We start from the raw sequence: 19,357 nt of genomic DNA on the forward strand, positions 1-19,357 counted from the left end.
ATCCACCTTGCAATAAAGGTCAAAATACCATTTGTCTTTCTAACTATTTGATGTACATGCAAGCCACTTCTTTGTGTTTCAGGTATGAGACACTCAGATCCCTCTGTGTCGCAGCATTCTGTAGTCTCTCATTGTTTAAATAAGATGTTGCTTTTCTATTCTTACTACCAAAGTAACTACTAACCTCACATTTTCCTACTTTGTACTCCATCTGTCAAATTTTTCCCACTCACATAGTCGATCTATATCCCCTTTCAGATTCTTTAATGTCCTCCTAACAAGTTACTTTCCCAACCATCTTTGTATCATCAGCAAATTTGGCTACAATACACTCTGCCCCTTCATCCAAATTATTAACATAGCTCATAAATAGTTGAGGCCTGAGCACTGATCCCTGTGGCACTTCATTAGTTACAGTTTGCCAACCTGAAGATGACCCATTTAGCCTGACTCTCTGTTTTCTGTTAGTTAACTAGTCCTCCATCCATGCTAAGATATCACTCACAACAAGATGAACTCCTATCTTGTGCAGTACCCTTTTATTTGGCACCTTATTGTATGCCTTATGAAAACCAAAACATGCTCTACATCTTCTGATTTCCCTTTATCCACCCTGCTTATTACATTCTCAAAGAACTCTAATAAATATGTCAAACATGGGGCAGGCTCGTTGGGCGGGCTCGGTGGAAGCAGTGGGGGGTGATCGGGAAGCCGACTGCCGCCCACGACTGAGGCCGGAAGGCAATTTCACACTGGCAGGCCAATTAAGGCCCACCCAGCATGAAACGCAAGCGGCAGCGCTATCTGTGCGTTTCGGGGGAGGAGGGCGAGAGGGGTGAGCATGACCTTTGCGCGTGTGCGTGAGTGCGCACTTCATAATCTCCCTGGGGCACAGAGCTGCCCCAGGAAGATGAAGCATTTTCAAAAAAAAAAACAATGTAATAAAACATGTCCACCCCCTTGTGACTCACGTCATTAATTCAATTTTAACTTTTTTATTTTATTTTTATTTGCTTTAAGAAACCTCATCCCGCTTGTGGATGATGTTTCGTAAAAAGTGCAAAGGCCGCTTGGCTTTTCGCATGCCCGCCGACTGTAAGTTTGGACAGGTAGCGAAAAATTTAACTTAATAACCTCGTTAATGGCCTTAACAGGCCTTTTAATTTTCGGTAATGCACTGCCAATTCTGGCATACGCCCGCCAAACGAAATATTGCGTGACTGCGCGTTGATGTCAGGATGCTCGCCCGACAGTGCACTTCATTTTACGCTCAAGTGGGTAGGGCGTGTGCCCACCTGCCCATCGAGCTAAACATTTTGCCCATGATTTCCCTTTCACAACACCATTTTGATTCTGCTTGGTTGTATTATGGTTTTTAAACATCCAGCTATTACTTCCTTCATAATGGATTCCAGCACTTTTCCAATGACAGATGTTAGGCTAAATGACCCTATAGTTTCCTGCTTTCAGTCTCCCTCCTTCCTTGAATAGGTTTTCCAATTCAGTGGGACCTTTGCAGAATCTAGGGTATTTTGGAAGATTACAAGCGATCGACCCACAATCTCTGTAGCCACTTCTTTTACCAATTTTGCCTACTCTGACCCAATTTGCGGGTGCACTTTTATTTGTACACTCTGTCTCTTCTTGTCATATTCTGGTTATCATACCACTACCTTGCACGATCACCTTGTACTTTCTCTTTAACTTTCTAAATTCCCACTCACTTGAACACCACTCCACCCCCTCCCTCCCACCACATGATTTAGTTTAAAGCTCTATCTGCAGCCGTAGTTTTTCGATTTGCCAGGACACTGGTCCCAGCATCGTTTCAAGTGAATCCTGTCCCAATGGAACAGCTGCCTTTTTCCCTAGTACCGGCGCCAGTGCCCCATAAATTGAAACCCAATTCTCCCACAACCCTCTTTAATAAAAATAATTACAACTTCCACACTGCCTGTAGTTCACAGAAAAAAATTGGGGTAACATTTCCGACTGATAGGAATGTTCTGGGTGGCATTCAGTAGTCCTCCTGGATTCTGCTCCCCCTCCCACACTTAGCTCACAATTTCCCAGTTGGGCTTAACAACCACCCAAATTGCTCTACATCAGAATGAAGGTTTGGAGCAGATTAGAAGCATTTTCCATTTTGCAGATGGACTGGCCTGACAGAAAGTCAGATGGCCAATAGAAAGTCTCAGATGACCTTGGGCCTGCCTGGGAGTTATGCAGAGATAGTTCTTAAAGGTGATGGTCTTCTGAATTGAGAGAGAGAAATGTGATCACGACTTGTACAAAATGTTTATGTAATAAGAAAACAAGCCAAATGACTAGCTCAGATTTTCCACCTGAGCAATATTCTGAGTGCAAGTGATTTTCATTTCTGCTGACCCTGAGCTTACAGTGCGATTGTCCTCAGTCAGTGTTAGGTATATCAGTGCTTTCAGATGCAGTTGGTGCTATAATAGCAGGTTCAGGCAGTCTGGCTTGGGTGCCAGCTTAACCACCTGACGTGATTTTTTATTTTTAATTTGCATGACTTCAACCATTAAATTCCATGATTAGGGTGCTTTAATTATTACCATTGGAACATATATGTTTACAGTCCACAAGGAGGCTATTTGGCCTATTATGTCTAAACATTTTTCTAGAACAATACAAAAGTAATCCTTATCTGTTGCTCTCTCCCCATACGTCTGTTTCATCTTTTACTTCAAATACTTGTTCTGTTTTCTCATAAAGGATTTATTGGTCACTAGTTCAATGAATCTCTGTGACAAAGAATTCTGTACTTTTGATAGAGTTCACTGAAGTGGTGTACCTGAACTTTGGTACCACCATGAGACTATTGGAGAGGATTAAGTTATATACAAGCGTGTGAAGGGTGTGGGGGGGGTGGATTTGGGGAGGATAGAAGCTGGTATTAAAATCTCTTTAGAAGGTGGAGTCGGTGAGTGTGAGTTAAGGCACTTTCTCCAAGTGGTTGGAAGTAGGGAGCAATGTCCTGCAGAGTTTGGCCTTGGGATCACTGTTGTTGAGTGTGTTCGGATAATAGGGCTAGAGGGAGTTGTGTCCGAATACGAACATGGGAAGCAGAGTATATAACTGAGGACCAAAAGAAGCCGGAGAAAGGGCAAAAAAACTAGCAGATGGCATTTAATGTCAGTAAGGTGATGCATTCTGTTTAAAAAAAATAAATAAATAAAAATGTAATAGTTCTACTTTGAATAGGGGAAAGCTGGGTGATTTGGGAATCCAGGCTCATAAAACCCAGCACCTCATGTGGATAAGGCCACAATAAAATCCACTGGGTGCTGGGTTTTATGGCAAGAGGTAAAAAATATATAAGTTGAAATGTAATGGCAAATCTAGAAAACCTTAATAAAACCACAGTTAGAGTACTTTGTGCAGTTTTGGGCCCTGTACTATGGAAAAGATATTGGCCAGAATTTTGACGTCGGTGTGCGGGGGCGGGCCCGACACGTAAAATGACGCGCGATGATGTCGGGCATGTGTCCCAACATCGCACGTCATTTAGACCTTTCCTTCGGCGAGCGCGCGCCTGCCCGCCGAACTATCAAAGGCCTGTTAAGGCCATTAGGGAGGCAATTAAGATAATTATCAGCACTGCCTGTCCAACCTTAAGGTTGGTGGGCAGGTGAAGAGCCCAAGTGGCCTTCGTGTTTTTCAGGAAACCTCATCCACTGGTGGTTTGAGGTTTCCTGAAGGTTTAATAAAATCAATAAATAAATTCTACTAAATTGACAAACATGTCCCAGCTCATATGACCCTACATGTGTAAATAATTTTTATCTTTATTAAAAAAATTCAATATGTACTTAATCTACCTGAGGCACAGAGCTGCCTCAGGGAGATTTCTGCGCTCTTTTGCGCGCGTGCGTGAAAGAGCGCAGGCTCCGGCTCTCCCTCCTCCCCCTGCCTGCACAGGTAGTGCTGAGCGCTACTACCCGTGCGTCACATTGTGAGGGCCTTAATTGGCCTGCCCACATAAAATGGCAGCGCGGAGCTGATCGCGGGCGGCGATCGGCTCCACGCCCCCTCCTGACCGGCCCGACCAACATGCAGAAAATTCTCCCCCTTGAAACAGTAGAGAGGGAGCAACGTAGATTCATTAAGATACTGCTCAGTTTGAGGAAGTACTAACATGAGGAAAGACTTGATAAATTGGGGATGTTTTTAGGGTGCTTTGGCAGTAATGTTTAAAGTTTTAAAGGGATGGAATGTTGTAGATGGAAGCAGACTGTTTAGAGTGGTTGAGGGCTAAGGGGGGGACATAGATATAAAATTAAATGCAAGAGTTTTAGGGAAAATGGCAGAAGAATTTTTTTGACACATCAATATCCATTTTTATTTGCCACTTTCCAATCCATACTCATCAATTTAATTTTTCTTGTTTTCTGTTGTTGGATCTCTTCCCCACCACTCAGTTTGGTGTCATCTGCTAACTTGGACAGCTTTGTTTTTGGCCCCAACACATTGTAAACACTAACAGCCTCGACAGTGACACCAGTAGCACTCAGCTAGTAATTGCCTGCCATGTTGAAACAGCTCTTTTCATAACCACGTTTTGCTTTCTTTGGTTCAGCTAAATTTCAGTCCAACTCAAAAATTATCTCCAATTCCATCTTGCAGACTAATTATAGGACAGCACTACTTGCACCCGCCTTATGCAGTAGTTCCATTTTGCCGCTCATCAATCGAGACGAGAGAGAAGTTCCTAGGTTGCTCCCATTTTGCCCGTTTTGATTTTTTTTGCTATCGAGGTGCTTTTGCTGGGCAAAGTTTTGTGTCCTTCGTATTTGGCAACTTACCCTCATTGACCAGCTTCAATTTAAATGGCTGCATTTGGCTGCATGTAGCTGCAGCAGGGCATCACCTCCAGCTTCCGTGCCAGCCCCCAGTAATAGGGACCTAATTAGGCTGATTTCCAGAAGGTTCAGGCGCAACAGCCATTGTCCTAAATTCCCGTCTCCCAAGTGCTTGGGTTTGAAAATTCCCTCTGTAGTATCCTTAGGAAAATTGAAAGGCAATTCATTATGTCTCCGGGGAAAAAAACTTAGTGTAAACAGAATTGATGTGGATGTCAACTTGGATGTGAGGGGTTGCATAAAGCATTCCTGCCAGTAATACTCATAAATTATTTCATAACCCTCCCATGTGGAATAAATTTTAAATTCAGCTGCTTACTTTTAACAAGTGGTTTCAAATGCTCTTGTCAATACAGGGTATGCAAACACTGGCTGCTCTTGAAATCTGTCCTGTCCCCCTGTGCCCCCCCACCCCCCCACCCACTCCAGGTAAACACAAACAATGAAGGTTAGCCATTTACCTCTGGTTATGCTTCTGTCCTAGGAAATGCCCATGCAGTATGTTCTTCAGTGTGAGACACTTTTGAGGTTACCCTGCCACTGTGTTATGGTCCTCTTCAATACATCTTGTTGTTTTGCAGTCAGATCTCCTAACCATTGTGTCCTATGAGGTAGCCAACAGTTTGCTCTTTCCGTGTGTATTCATTTGCTCCATCAAGTGCCATGTTCTGTGAGCTCACTAATAGTCAGACACACAAGATTTCCAGTGAGACTCTAAAAGAAACTAATTAACTTTAGGCCTTGAGAAGTTCATTTTCGGAGTGGAAACACTTCACTGATGATCATTTTGTTTCTACCCCAGAGACTTTGTAAAGCTTCTCATATATTTCCCAAACTGCTTTTTTCCTCCTTCATTTCAAAAAAAAAAATAACCTGAACTCTGAAAGAGTTCATCATTGTAGATGCTTTATCCTTTTTCTTTTTCATTAGCAGGCAGTAGAATCTTTGCATTTTGTCATATTTTAGCTTAACCGATGAAAAACACATGTATGGAATTTTTTAAAAATAAATTGTCCCACTCTTTTCAGCATGTGACTCACATTGATATTGTAGATGTTGCTGTAGTTTTGTTGCTTTTTGTAATTTATCAGCACAGTGATGGAAAAATAAGAACAGTTGGAACAAGAGTAGGACATTCAGCCCCTCGAGCTTGCTCACCTTTTCAATAAGAACAGGGCTGAGAAGCACCTCAATTCCTTGAAAGCATCCTCGAAAGTGGATAAATCACCGGGGCTGGATATGTACCTTAGGCTGTTAAAAGAAGCCAAGGAGGAAATAGCAGAGGGTCTGACCATCATTTTCCAGTCCTCACTAGGTACAGGTGTGGTGGCGGAAGATTGGAGGTCTGCTAACGTTGTATCTTTGTTTAAGAAGGGAGCAAGGGATAGACTGAATAATAACAGGCCAGTCAGTCTGACCTCAGTGGTGGGCAAGTTATTGGAACTTATTCTGAGAGGCAGGGTAACTGTCACTTAGAAAGGCATGGATCGATCAAGGACAGTCAACATGGATTTGTTAAGGGAAGGTTGTGTCTAACTAATTTGATTGAACTCTTTGAGGAAGTAACATGGAGGATTGATGAGGGTCCTGCAGTTGATGTGATCTACATGGATTTTAGCAAGGTTTTTGACAAGGTCCCACATGGTAGACTGGTTTAGAAAAATAAAAGCCCTTGGAATCCAGGGAAACGTAACAAGCTGGATGCAAAATTGACTCATTGGCAGGAAACAAAGGGTAATTGTTGATGGATGTTTTTGTGACTGGAAGGCTGTTTACAGTGGGGTTCTGCAAGGCTCAGTACTAGGTCCCCTACTTTTTGTGGTATATATTAATGATTTGGATGTAAATGCAGGGGGAATGATCAAGAAGTTTGCAGGCGATACAAAAATTTGCTGGGTGATTGATAGCAAGGAGGATAGCTGTAGACTGCAAGAAGATATCGATCGACTGGTCAAATGGGTAGAAAAGCAGCAAATGGAATTCAACCCAGAGACGTGTGAGGTGATGCATTTCAGGAGGTCCAACAAGGCAAAGGAGTACACAATAAATTGGAGGAAAACAAGAGGTGTAGAGAAGTGAGAGACCTTGAAGTGAATGTCCACAGATCCTTGAAGGTAGCAGGACAGGTTGATAAGGTAGTTAAGAAGGCATGTGGAACCCTTTCCTTTATTAGCCGAGGCATAAAATATAAGAGCAGGGAGGTTATGTTGGAACTATATAAAACATTAACTAGGCCACAGCGTGACTACTGTGTGTAGTTCTGGCCAGCTCATTACAGAACGCATGTAGTCAGCTCACCAACACTTTCTCAAGGGCAACTAGGGATGGGCAATAAATGCTGGCCCAGCCAGCGAAGGTCACATCCCATGAATGAATTTTTAAAAAGTTACATTAGAGAGGGTACAGAGGAGATTTACGAGGATGTTGCCAGGACTGGAAAACTGCAGCTTTAAGGAAAGATTTGATAGGCTGGGATTCTTTTTTGAACAGAGGAAGCTAAGGAGAGATTTGATTGAGATGTACAAAATTGTGAGGGGGCCTGGATCGAGTGGATGGGAAGGGTCTATTCATTTTAGTAGGGAAGTCAGTGAGTATGGGGCATAGTTTTAAAGTGATTGGTAGAAAGACTAGAAGGGAGATGAAGAAAAAAAAAATCACCCAGAGTGTAGTAGGCATTTGGAACTCAGTACCTGAAAGGGGTTGTAGAGGCAGAAACCATCAACTCATTTCAAAAGTGGCTGGATATGCACCTCAAGCACAGTAACCTACAGGGCCACAGACCAGCTGCTGGAAAGTGGGATTAGGCTGAATGGCTCATTTTTCGGCCAACACCAACACGATGGGCCAAATGGCCTCTTTCTGTGCCATTCACTTTCTATGATTCTATTCGATTTACCTGCCTTTGTTTGATATCCTTTATACCTTTACATAACAAAAATCTATTGCTCTCAGTCCTGAAAGCAGTATGGATAGAATGCACTTTGAAGAATGAGGGTAAAGATTAAGAGGATTAAAACTGTCCAATTCATGATTGTATTTTGTAACCAATGTTGAAAGCTACTGTTGCTGTAATTTGGAGCATCCCCACTAGTACCCTCCAGCATTAAGCCTGCTGAAGTTTATGGTGTTAATGGCAGGGCACCCAATTTGCATGGAGCAGGTAGACACAAACACAGTTGCTGGAGTATCTCCAATGCCCACCTGCTCAATGCAGCCAGAAATCCAGGCACTTGCTCACCATTAGTTGGGGAAAGGTCGGCCCAGGTGCTTCCCCAGCCTCCACTTTGTACACTTCTCCACATTGCGTAAGGGGCCAGTCAAGTTTATTTTTTAAAAAGTAATATTCTTCTGGGATCCAGCTTGGCAGATTTTTTAAAAATTCATTCACGGGATGTGGGCTTTGCTGGCTGGGCCAGCATATATTGCCCATCCCTAGTTGCCCTTGAGAAGGTGGTGGTGAGCTGCCTTCTTGAACCGCTGCAGTCCATATGGTGTAGGTACACCCACAGTGCTGTTAGGAAGGGAGTTCCAGGATTTTGACCCAGCAACAGTGAAGGAATGGCGATATATTTACAAATCAGGACGGTGAGTGACTTGGAGAAGAAATTCCAGGTGGTGGTGTTCCCATGTATCAGCTGCCCTTGACCTTCTAGATGGTAGCTGTCGTGGGTTTGGAAGGTGCTGTCTAAGGAGCCTTGGTGAATCCCTGCAGTGCATCTTGTAGATGGTGCACACTGCTGATAATGTACACGGTGGTGGAGGGAGTGAATGTTTGTGGATGTAGTGCCAATCAAGTGGGCTGCTTTGTCCTGGATGGTGTCAAGCTTCTTGAGTGTTGTGGGAACTGTACTCATCCAGACAAGTTGGGAGTATTCCATCACACCCCTGACTCGTGCCTTGTAGATGGTGGACAGGCTTTGGGGAGTCAAGAGATGAGTTACTCACCGCAGGATTTCTAGCGACTGACCTGCTCTTGTAGCTACAGTATTTATATGGCTAGTCCAGTTCAGTTTCTGGCCAAATGGTAACCCCCAGGATTTTGATGATGGTAATACCATTTAACATCAGGGGCTAAGGTTAGGTTCTCTCTTTTTGGAGATGGCCATTGCCTGGCACATGTTTGGCACGAATGTTACTTGCCATTTGTCAGTCAAAGCCTGGATATTGTCCAAGGCTTGCTGCTTTTTGACATGGTCTGCTTCAGTATCTGAGGAGTCGCAAATGGCGCTGAACATTGTGCAGTGAACATCCCAACTTCTGACCTTATGATGGAAGGAAGAACATTGATAAAGCAGCTGAAGATGGGCCTAGGACACTACCCTGAGGAACTTCTGCAATGATGTCCTGGAACTGAAATGATTGACCTCCAACAGCCACAACTATCTTCCATTTGTGCTAGGTATGACTCCAACCAGTGGAGACCTTGCCCCCTGATTCCCATTGACTCCAGTTTTGATGCCACACTTGGTCAAATGCTGCCTAGATGTCAAGGGTAGTCACTCTCACCTCACCTCGGGAGTTCAGCTCTTTTGTCCATGTTTGAACCAAGGCTGTAATGAAGTCAGGAGCTGAGTGGCCCCGGCGGAAACCAAACTAGGCGTCAGTGAGCAGGTTATTGCTAAGCAAGTGCCGCTTGATAGCACTATTGATGACCCCTTCCATTACTTTATTGAAGATGGAGAGTAGACTGATGGGGCAGTAATTGGCTGGGTTGGATTTGTCCTGGTTTTTGTGTACAGGACATACCTGGGCAATTTTCCACATAGCCACGTAGATGCCAGTGTTGTAGCTGTAATGGAACAGCTTGGCTAGGGGCGTGGCAAGTTGTGGAGCACAAGTCTTCAGTACTATTGCCAGAATGTTGTCGGGGCCCATAGCCTTTGCAGTATCCAGTGCCTTAAGCCATTTCTTGATATCACGTGGAGTGAATTGAATTGGCTGAAGACTGGCATATTTGATGCTGGGGACCACCGGAGAAGGCCGAGATGGATCATCCACTTGGCACTTCTGGCTGAAGATTGTAGCAAATGCTTCAGCCTTTTCTTTTGCACTGATATGCTGGGCTCCCCCACCATTGAGGATGGAGATATTTGTGGCGCCACCTTCTCCAGTGAGTTGTTTATTTGTCCACCACCATTCATGACTGGATGTGGCAGGACTGCAGAGCCATTAATCCATTGGTTGTGGGATCGCTTAGCTCTGTCTATCACTTGCTGCTTATGCTGTTTTGCACGCAAGTCGTCCTGTGTTGTAGCTTCACCAGGCTGACACCTCATTTTTAGGTATGGCTGGTGCTGCTCCTGACATGCCCTCCTGTACTCTTCATTGAATCAGGGTTGATCCCCTGGCTTGATGGTAATGGTAGAGTGGGGGATATGCCAGGCCATGAGATTACAGATCATGTTCGAGTACAATTCTGCTGCTGTTTATGGCCCACAGTGCCTCATGGATGCCCAATCTTGAGTTGCTGATCTGTTCGAAATCTATTCCATTTAGCACAGTGGTAGTGCCATACAACACGATGGAGGGTATCCTCAGTGTGAAGCTGGGACTTCGCCTCCTGAAGGACTGTGCAGTGGACACTCCTACTGATATTGTTATGGACAGATGTATCAGCAGTATGTAGGTTGGTGAGGATGAGGTCAAGTATGTTTTTCCCTCTTGTTGATTCCCTGACCACTGCCACAGACCCAGCCTAGCAGCTATGTCCTTTAGGACTCAGCCACCAGAGTACATTCTGCACCCTTGCCATCCTCAGTGCTTCCTCCAAGTGGTGTTCATCAGCTGAGGGAGTGCAGTCTGTGGTAATCAGCAGGAGGTTTCCTTGTCCATGTTTGACCCGATGCCATGAGACTTCATGGGGCCCGGAGTTGATGTTGAGGACTCCCAGGGCAACTCCCTCCCAACTGTATACCACTGTGCCACCACCTCTGCTGGGTCTGTCCTGCCGGTGGGACAGGACATACCCAGGGATGGTGGTGTCTGGGACATTATCTGTAAGATATGATTCCGTGAGGATGACTATGTCAGGCTTTTGCAAGACCAGTCTGTGAGACAGCTCTCCCAATTTTTGACACTAGTCCTCAAATGTTAGTAAGGAAGACTTTATAGGGTTGACTGGGCTGAGTTTACCATTGTCATTTCTGGTGCCTAGGTCGATGCCAGGTGGCCTGTCCAGTTTCATTCCTTTTTTGAGGCTTTGTAGCGGTTTGGTACAACTGAGTGGCTTGCTTGCCAGGCCACTTCAGAGAAAACCACATTGCTGTGGATCTGGAGTCACATGTAAGCCAGACCAGGTAAGGAAGGCTGATTAGCAGTGAGAGGGGTTTTTACAACAATTGACAATGGTTCCATGGTCATTATTAGACTTTTAATTCCAGATTTTTATTGAGTTCAAATTCTGGTGGGATTCGAACCTGGGTCCCCGGATTATTACCCTGGGTCTCTGGATTACGCGTCCAGCGACAATACCACTATGTCAGGTGGGACCCACATCCAGCTGGTCAGTATCCTTCATCTCACTGGATGAGTCAGTCTCCAGTATTATTCCTGTTCCTGAATAAACTAGGAATGTGGGAATTCCCAGCAGAGGGGACTCCTCATCCCAGTTCAGCCACCCAATGATGTTTGTCTCGTAAGGAACAGGTAGAAATTCTGCCCTTACAAAGCAGCCCAGAAAATCCTGGAAACTGCTGAGACCCAGAGTAGTCAGGCCTTGGCTTCTTTCCGGTGGGTTCCGTCGATACATAACCTGCCTGGGTTACGTATGAAGTCTAGTGGAGCACTGGAAAGTTTGGAGTTTGTTGTGTTTAATAATAGATGTAAATATTAAGGTATTACTGTATGAACATATGAAATTGATGCAGGAGTAGACCATACAAACCCTCGGGTCGACTGAATTTTTACATCAACTCCATCCTATCCCTTGGTACCTTTCTTGCCCAAAATCCCATCAATCTTGTCTTGAGTACACTCATTGGCTAAACACCCTTAACCCTCTGGGATGGAGAAATCCATAGATTCAAAACCCCCTTGAGTGGAGAAATTTTTTCTTATCTCATTCCTAAACAGCAGAGGTACAGGTGAGTGGTAAATAAATGCACATTATAATGCAGCATTATAGTGCAGAATAATATGTAACTACTATTATGCTTGTATTACAGAACTACTTCAGATTTTGTAGCAAATTCCATGGCATAATCAACAGGCAATCTGTTACTTGTCTGTTAGTTGGCATCTGTGTAGTTGTTTGAACATTTTGTTCATCTCTGACTCCTTGGTGCTTCCTAATAGCTGAATAAACAGGTGATCTTAAAATCACATTGGCAGCGTTCAGCCCTCATGAGGAGACATCAATAAAGGAGAGTGAGGACTATCAAATACGGTTTAGAAATATGCATTGCTATTGACTAATGTTTGGATGGGTTAAAACTGTTTGTATTTACTCTACATATGGATTTTTATCTGTTGTAATTACTAAGACAATCAGGACTTTGTTCCCATATCATTGTGGGATTTAAACTATGGCTTCAAAGAAAGACGTATAATTAGTCTCAAAAATCTTCTTAACACTTCCATTGTGTTCGTCATATAAATTACAGCCAAAACTTAATGCCACATGTACAATCTGTCACCCTGTTATTATTTCTTGTAGGAAGAAAATGAAATCCTTCTTTGAAGTCTGGAAAATAGATGAAGGGAAAGAACTAATGGACTGGGTGATGGTGAATAAGTAGAGATTCATTTTTCCTTTATTTTTGAATAAATACATCTACATGAGATGTTAATCTGCTTTTATGTGTTTGGTTCTAAAGGAACATTGGGGCTCTGCATCGTAGCCAATAGCGCAAGGAAAACATCCTTTGGCTAAAGTTAGCTGTTGTGTTTCACCTTATTCACTTTGTTTACGTTCTCCATGTAAATCCTAGAACGCAAGATAAACTAGATAGGGAAGTACAATCAGCCCATCTTGGTTCATTCATCCAGAAAAGGTAACAGTTCCTGCTTCCTATCACAGCATACAACCACCTCTTAAATAACTTGAAGGTTTTCGCCTTTACTTACCCACCTGGAAGTCCATTCCGTTCATTCTGTGCATCAAGAATTTTCTGATGTCACACAAATTTCAGCAGTTTGAACTGGTTGAACTAGTTTGAACTAGGTCTCTTGCCCTAAATCATAAAACCTTGATGTGTTTTTATAACATTTAGCCTATTTCATAAAGGTATTGCCAGGAATTGTATCTTGGAAAGAGTCCCTGACCTTAATACAGAGAACACTGTTTAGCATTGAACATGTTGCATTTTGTGTCTTTTTAAAAAAAAAGAAACTGTAGATTCCCCTCCCCCTCTGCTGAGCCTATTTCCTGAATGCTGTGAAGTTGAAATTAAGCAAACTTTTTAAATAAAATGATCAGTTGAAATAAAGTTACCACATCATACTTCCTTTACTGCTGCTCATACAGAGAACTGAACCAAGCCAGGACAGTATGTGAAAACCTGCTGCTTTTTAACGGGAAGATTGTGTTTAACCCGTTCTGTATTTTGTCAGGAATGGAACTCGCCATTGGCGAGAAATAATAATGCAGGGAAAAAAATCGTGTCCGCCTAAATAATAATTGTAATTCCATGTTAAATTGAGAAAGTATGTGTAAGAACAGTTTGTAATGCATTGTAAACCAAATAAATTATAATTTTTTTTTGTTGTGCCGTCATTTCTACAATAGTCATGAATGATGTATTCTTGTTGACTTTTCCATACTTTGTGAAGACGGAAACTAATGCCTGGGGAAGGTTTATCCTGTTTCATTGGCAGTGGAAGCTTTATTCAGGAATCCATTCTTCACCTGACAGTGGGTTTCAGTGAGCAGTTTGACTGTGAGGGCCACTGCAGCCATGCCCAAATGTGGTCTCGTCCGATATTCACAAGCACAGAGTTCCAGCAGTTTGTTCAATAGCCGGCAGAAATATGAACCTCCCTAGATGGGCATACTGAAGGGAATTCATACTGCTGCTCCAATTATTGGTTATAATAAAAACAGAACATGCTGGAGACGCTCAGCCGGTCAGGCAGCATTTGTAGACAGGGTAGCAGAATTAATGGGCAGGATTTTCCCAGGCAAGGGGAGGCGGTTTTTGGGTGTGTGTATGGGGAGTTAAATCCCTCGAACGTGACATCGGGTCAGTCATAGAGGTCTACAGCACAGAAAAATGCCCTACTGCCCATCGAGTCTGCGCCGGTCAAACAAGTGCCTAACTATTCTAATCCCATTTTCCAGCACTAGGCCCATAGCCTTGTATGCCATGGCACCGCAAGTGCACATCCAAATACTTCTTAAATGTTATGAGGGTTTCTACCTCCCTTTCAGGCAGTGAGTTCCAGATTCCCACCACCCTCTGGGTGAAAAAATTCTTCCTCACATCTCCTCTAAACCTCCTGCCCCTTAACTTAAATCTATGCCCCCTGGTTATTGATCCCTCCACCAAGGGGAAAAGTTCCTTCCTTTCTACCCTATCTATGCCCCTCGTAATTTTATACACCTCAATCATCTCCCCCCTCAATCTCCTCTGCTCCAGGGAAAATAACCCCAGTCTATCCAATCTCTCCTCATAACTAAAACTCTCCAGCCCAGGCAACATCCTAGTAAATCTCCTCTGCACTCTCTCTAGTGCAATCACATCCTTCCTATAATGCGGTTTCCAGAACTGCACGCAATACTCTAGCGTTTTATGCAGTTCCAGCATAACCTCCCTGCTCTTATAGTCTATGCCTCGGCTAAAAAAGGCAAGTATTCCAAATGCCTTCTTAACCATCTTATCTACCTGTCCCGCTACCTTAAGGAACCGGTGGACATGCACACCAAGGTCCCACTGATCCTCAGTACTTCCCAGGGTCCTACCATTCATCGTGTATTCCCGTGCCATGTTTGTCCTGCCCAAGTGCATCACCTCACACTTATCCGGATTAAATTCCATTTGCCACTGACCAGCCCATCTATATTCTCCTGTAATCTAAGGCTATCCTCCTCACTATTTACCACCCCACCAATTTTCATGTCACCTGCAAACTTACTGATCAACCCTCCTACATTCAAGTCTAAATCGTTTATATATATATATATATATATATATATATACCACAAACAGCAAGGGACCCAACACCAATCCCTATGGAACCTCACTCGACACAGGCAGCCAGTCACAAAAACACCACTCGACCATCACCCTCTGCTTCCTGCCACTCAGCCAATTCTGGATCCAATTTGCCAAATTGCCTTGGATCCCATGGGCTGTTACCTTCATTATCAGTCTCCCATGCGGGACCTTATCAAAAGCCTTGCTGAAGTCCAAGTAGACTACGTCAAATGCATCGCCCTCATCTACACACCTGGTCACCTCTTTGAAAAATTCAATCAAATTGGTTAGACATAACCTCCCCTTAACAAAACCATGCTGACTGCCTTTGATTAATCCCTGCCTCTCCAAGTGTAGATTAATTCTGTCCCTCAGAATTGCTTCCAATAGTTTCCTCACCACTGAGGTTAGGCTGACTGGCCTGTAGTTCCCTGGTTTATCCCTTCCTCCCTTCTTGAATAACGGTACCACATTGACTGTCCTCCAGTCCTCTGGCACCTCTCCTGTGGCCAGAGAAGTATTGAAAATTATTGCCAGTGCCCCTGCTATCTCCTCCCTTGCCTCACGCAACAGCCTGGGATACATTTCATCTGGGCCTGGAGATTTATCTACTTTTAAGCCTGCCCGACCACTTATAACCTCCTCCTTTTCTTTCTTTATTTATATCACTGTACTTCTGCTTGATTTCCATACCCACGTCGTCCCTCTCACTTTTGAACACCTACCTACATCTTCCGGCTCCACACGCAAATTACCACTATGGTCCTTAATGAGCCTTACTCTTTCCCTAGTTATCCTCTTACTCTTAATGTGCTTGTAAAATAACTTTGGATTTTCCTTTATTTTATCTGCCAATGTTTTTTCATGCCCCATTTTTCCTCTCCTAATTTCCTTTTTAAGCTCCCCCCTACGCACTCTATACTCCTCTGCTGTTTTGAGCCCTTGGTATCTGCCAAAAGCCTCCCTTTTTTTCTATATCCAATCCTGTATACCCCTCGACATTCAGGGTTCCCTGGATTTGTTGGTCCCACCCTTTGTCTTTACTGAAATATGTTGGCCCTGTACTCTCCCTATTTCCTTCTTGAATGAGTCCCACTGCTCTGACGCAGTTTTACCTAAAAGTAGCTGCTCCCAGTCCATTCTGGCCAAATCATACCTGATCTTATTAAAATCAGCCTTTCCCCAATTTAGAACTCTGATTTCTGGCCCATCCTTGTTCTTTTCCATAACAACCTTGAATCTAACGGAGTTGTGATCACTATCTGAAAAATGCTCCCCCACTGATACTCTACACTTGCCCGGCTTCATTCCCTAAAATTAAGTCCAGGTCCACCCCCTCTCTTGTAGGACCTTCTATGTACTGGCTTAAAAATCTCTCCTGGATGCATTTTAAGAATTCTGTTCCCTCTAAACCTATCACGCCATGACTAACCCAGTTAATGTTGGGGAAGTTGAAATCCCCCACTATGACTACCCTATTATTTTTACACTTCTCTGAAATTTGCCTACATATCTGCTCTTCTATTTCTCTGACTGTTTGGGGACCTATAGTACACTCCCTGCAATGCGATTGCTCCTTTTTTGTTTTTCAGTTCTACCCATGTGGCTTCATTTGAGGAGCCTTCTAAGATGTCATCCCTCCTTACTGCTGTAATTGATTCCTTGATCAAAATTGTAATACCCCCTCCTCTTATACCTCCTTCCCTATCTTGTCTGAAGATCCCATATCCTGGAATATTGAGCTGCCAATCCTGCCCCTCTCTCAACTATGTCTCTGTGACCACAATAACATCATACTCCTATGTGTTAATTTGTGCCCTCAACTCATCTGCCTTATTTGTCAAACTCCTTGCATTGAAATAAATACCATCCAACTTTCCCAAACTCCCTTGTGCCTTAACTGGCCTATAATCTCTATGCCTTCCAAACTCATTTGCTCTCTCCTCTAATTTTGGCTGTGCATCTCCCCCTGCTGAACCTCCCCTCAGGATCCCATCCCCCCTGCCAAGTTAGTTTAAACCCTCCCCAACAGCAGTAGCAAACCTCCCCGCAAGGATGTTGGTCCCATTCCGGTTCAGGTGCAACCCATCTGCCTTGTACAGGTCCCACTGCCCCCAGAAACCGTCCCAATGTCCCAGAAATCTAAAGCCCTCCCTCCTGCACCATCTCTCCAGCCACGCATTCATCTGGACTAACCTCCTATTTCTATACTCAATAGCGCGTGGCACCAGAAGTAATCCAGAGATTACTACCTTTGAGGTCCTGTTTTTTAATCTGTTTCCTAGCTCCCTAAATTCTGCTTGCAGGACCTCATCCCTCTTTCTACCTATGTCATTGGTACCATTTGTACCACGATCTCTGTCTGCTTGCCCTCCACCTTTCGAATGCTCTGCAGCTGTTCAGTGACATCCTTGACTCTGGCACCAGGGAGGCAACATGCCATTCTGGAGTCACGCCTACGGCTGCAGAAATGCCTGCCTGTTCCCCTTACTATTGAGTCTCCTACCACTATTGCTCTTCCCCTCTTTTTCCTCCCCCCATGTGCAGCTGAGCCACTCACAGTGCCGTGAGCGTGGCTGCACTCCCTAGAGGAACTGTCACGCTCACCGTTTTCCAACACTGAAAAATTGTTCTCGAGCGAAATGCACCCTGGGGATTTCCTGACTACCTTCCTGACACCTTTCTTCTGACTGATGGTCACCCATTCCCCCTCTGTCTGCACTTCCATAAGCTGTCGGGTGACCACGTCTAAAAACGTGCTATCCACGCAACTCAGCCTCGCGGATGCACCTCAGTGCCTCCAGCTGCTGCTCAAGCTCCGAAACAGTGTCGTGAATTTTTGGAACTCTCTTCCCCAGAGAGCGGTGGAGACGGGGTCAGCGAATATTTTTAAGGCAGAGGTAGATGGATTCTTGACTAACAAGGGAGTCAAAGGGGGTAGACAGAATGTGGCATTGAGGCCACAATCAGATCAGCCATGATCTCATTGAATGGCGGAGCAGGCTCAAGGGCTGAATGGCCTAACTCTTGCTCCTAATTCATATGTTTGTATAGGAGTCTCTTCTCCTCATTAAATGAATAAGTTACTCTTCTGGTGCTAAAAATCAGTGAAACACAGAAAGGGACACATGAACTGACCTAGAGATAGAAGGATTGCATTAAATCAAACATCTCCCATCACAGTCCAGGAGTGAAACCATGCAGTGCTGCAGTTCAGGTGAATAGATTGGTTTACCTGAAGGTAAGAGTTGAGAGTATTGAAATACTGACCTTTAACTTGTTGCTGGCAACCTGAGATGATAATTCTGTTTATTATAACTACACTGTACCTTGACTTCTAAAAACACATGACACAATTGCACACAAAACTCTAGTACTTAAGCTCAAAGCTGTGGGGAGTCAGGGTAAAGAGAATTACAGAATGATACAGCAAAGAAGAAACTCATTGTGCCAACTCTGATGGAGCTTTCCAATTAATCTTACTCCCTGCTCTTTCCCCATGGTCCCTTTTAAATTCTTCCCCTTAAAATATTTATCCAATTCTCTTTTGAATGTTAATCTTGAGTCTGCTTCCACCACCCTACTTTCACCAGCCAATGGATTCCATATTGCAAAAAGTTGCTGTGCTTTTTTTAAAAAAATCGTCAAGTTGTCACTGGCTCTTTTGTCAATCACCTTTAAATCTTCGTCCTCTGGTTACTGATCTTTCTGACACTGGAAACAGTTTATCCTTGTTTATTCTATTAAAACCTTTTGTAATTTTTAACATTTCTCCATCAAGTCTCTTAAGCTTCTCTGCTCTTAAGGACAGCAATCCCAGTTTCTCCAGTCTCTCCATATAATTGATGTCCCTCATTCTTGGTACCATTCCAGTAAATTTCTTTTGTATCCTCTCCAAGGGCTTAACATCCTTCCTGAAGTGTGGTGCCCAGACTTGAACACAACGTTTCAACTGAGGCCTAACTAGTGTTTTATTAAAAAGTTAACATAGTTTCCTTTATTTTGTACACTATTCCTCTATGAATAAAACCAAGAATCCTATATGCTTTTAAACAGCCTTTCTAATTTGTTCTGTCACTTTCAAAGATTTGTGTACATACACCTCCGGTTTCTTTAATACTGTCCCCCTTTTAAAATTGTACCATTCAGTTCAAATCACTTCTTTTCATTCTTTCTACCAAAATGCATCCCTTCATACTTTTCTGTGTTAAATTTCATCTGCCGTGTGTCTGAAAATATTGTATATGAATAAGAAATTTTCTAAAGGTTAAAAAAGTAGATACTTATTAGAAGAGTTACTGTCAAGAAGATATAATGTCTATAATGTTATTGGAAATT

The 19,357-nt window shown here is 43.5% G+C and overlaps 1 protein-coding gene across 2 annotated transcripts in view; it reads left to right on the forward strand.

Annotated features, from left to right (window-relative positions):
- Positions 1 to 13,584, forward strand: part of msh3 (mutS homolog 3 (E. coli)) — a 336,423-nt gene extending 322,839 nt beyond the window's left edge. For both annotated transcript variants that reach the window (XM_078564469.1, XM_078564461.1), the window contains exon 24: positions 12,541 to 13,584. In XM_078564469.1, coding sequence (XP_078420595.1) covers positions 12,541 to 12,622 — 82 coding nt within the window. In that variant the 3' untranslated portion in view covers positions 12,623 to 13,584. The remainder of the gene's footprint in view (positions 1 to 12,540) is intronic.
- Positions 13,585 to 19,357: the final 5,773 nt, after the last annotated feature.

Source organism: Cetorhinus maximus, chromosome 2, assembly GCF_964194155.1.
Source record: "Cetorhinus maximus chromosome 2, sCetMax3.hap1.1, whole genome shotgun sequence".
In the NCBI taxonomy this organism is placed as follows: Eukaryota; Metazoa; Chordata; class Chondrichthyes; order Lamniformes; family Cetorhinidae; genus Cetorhinus; species Cetorhinus maximus.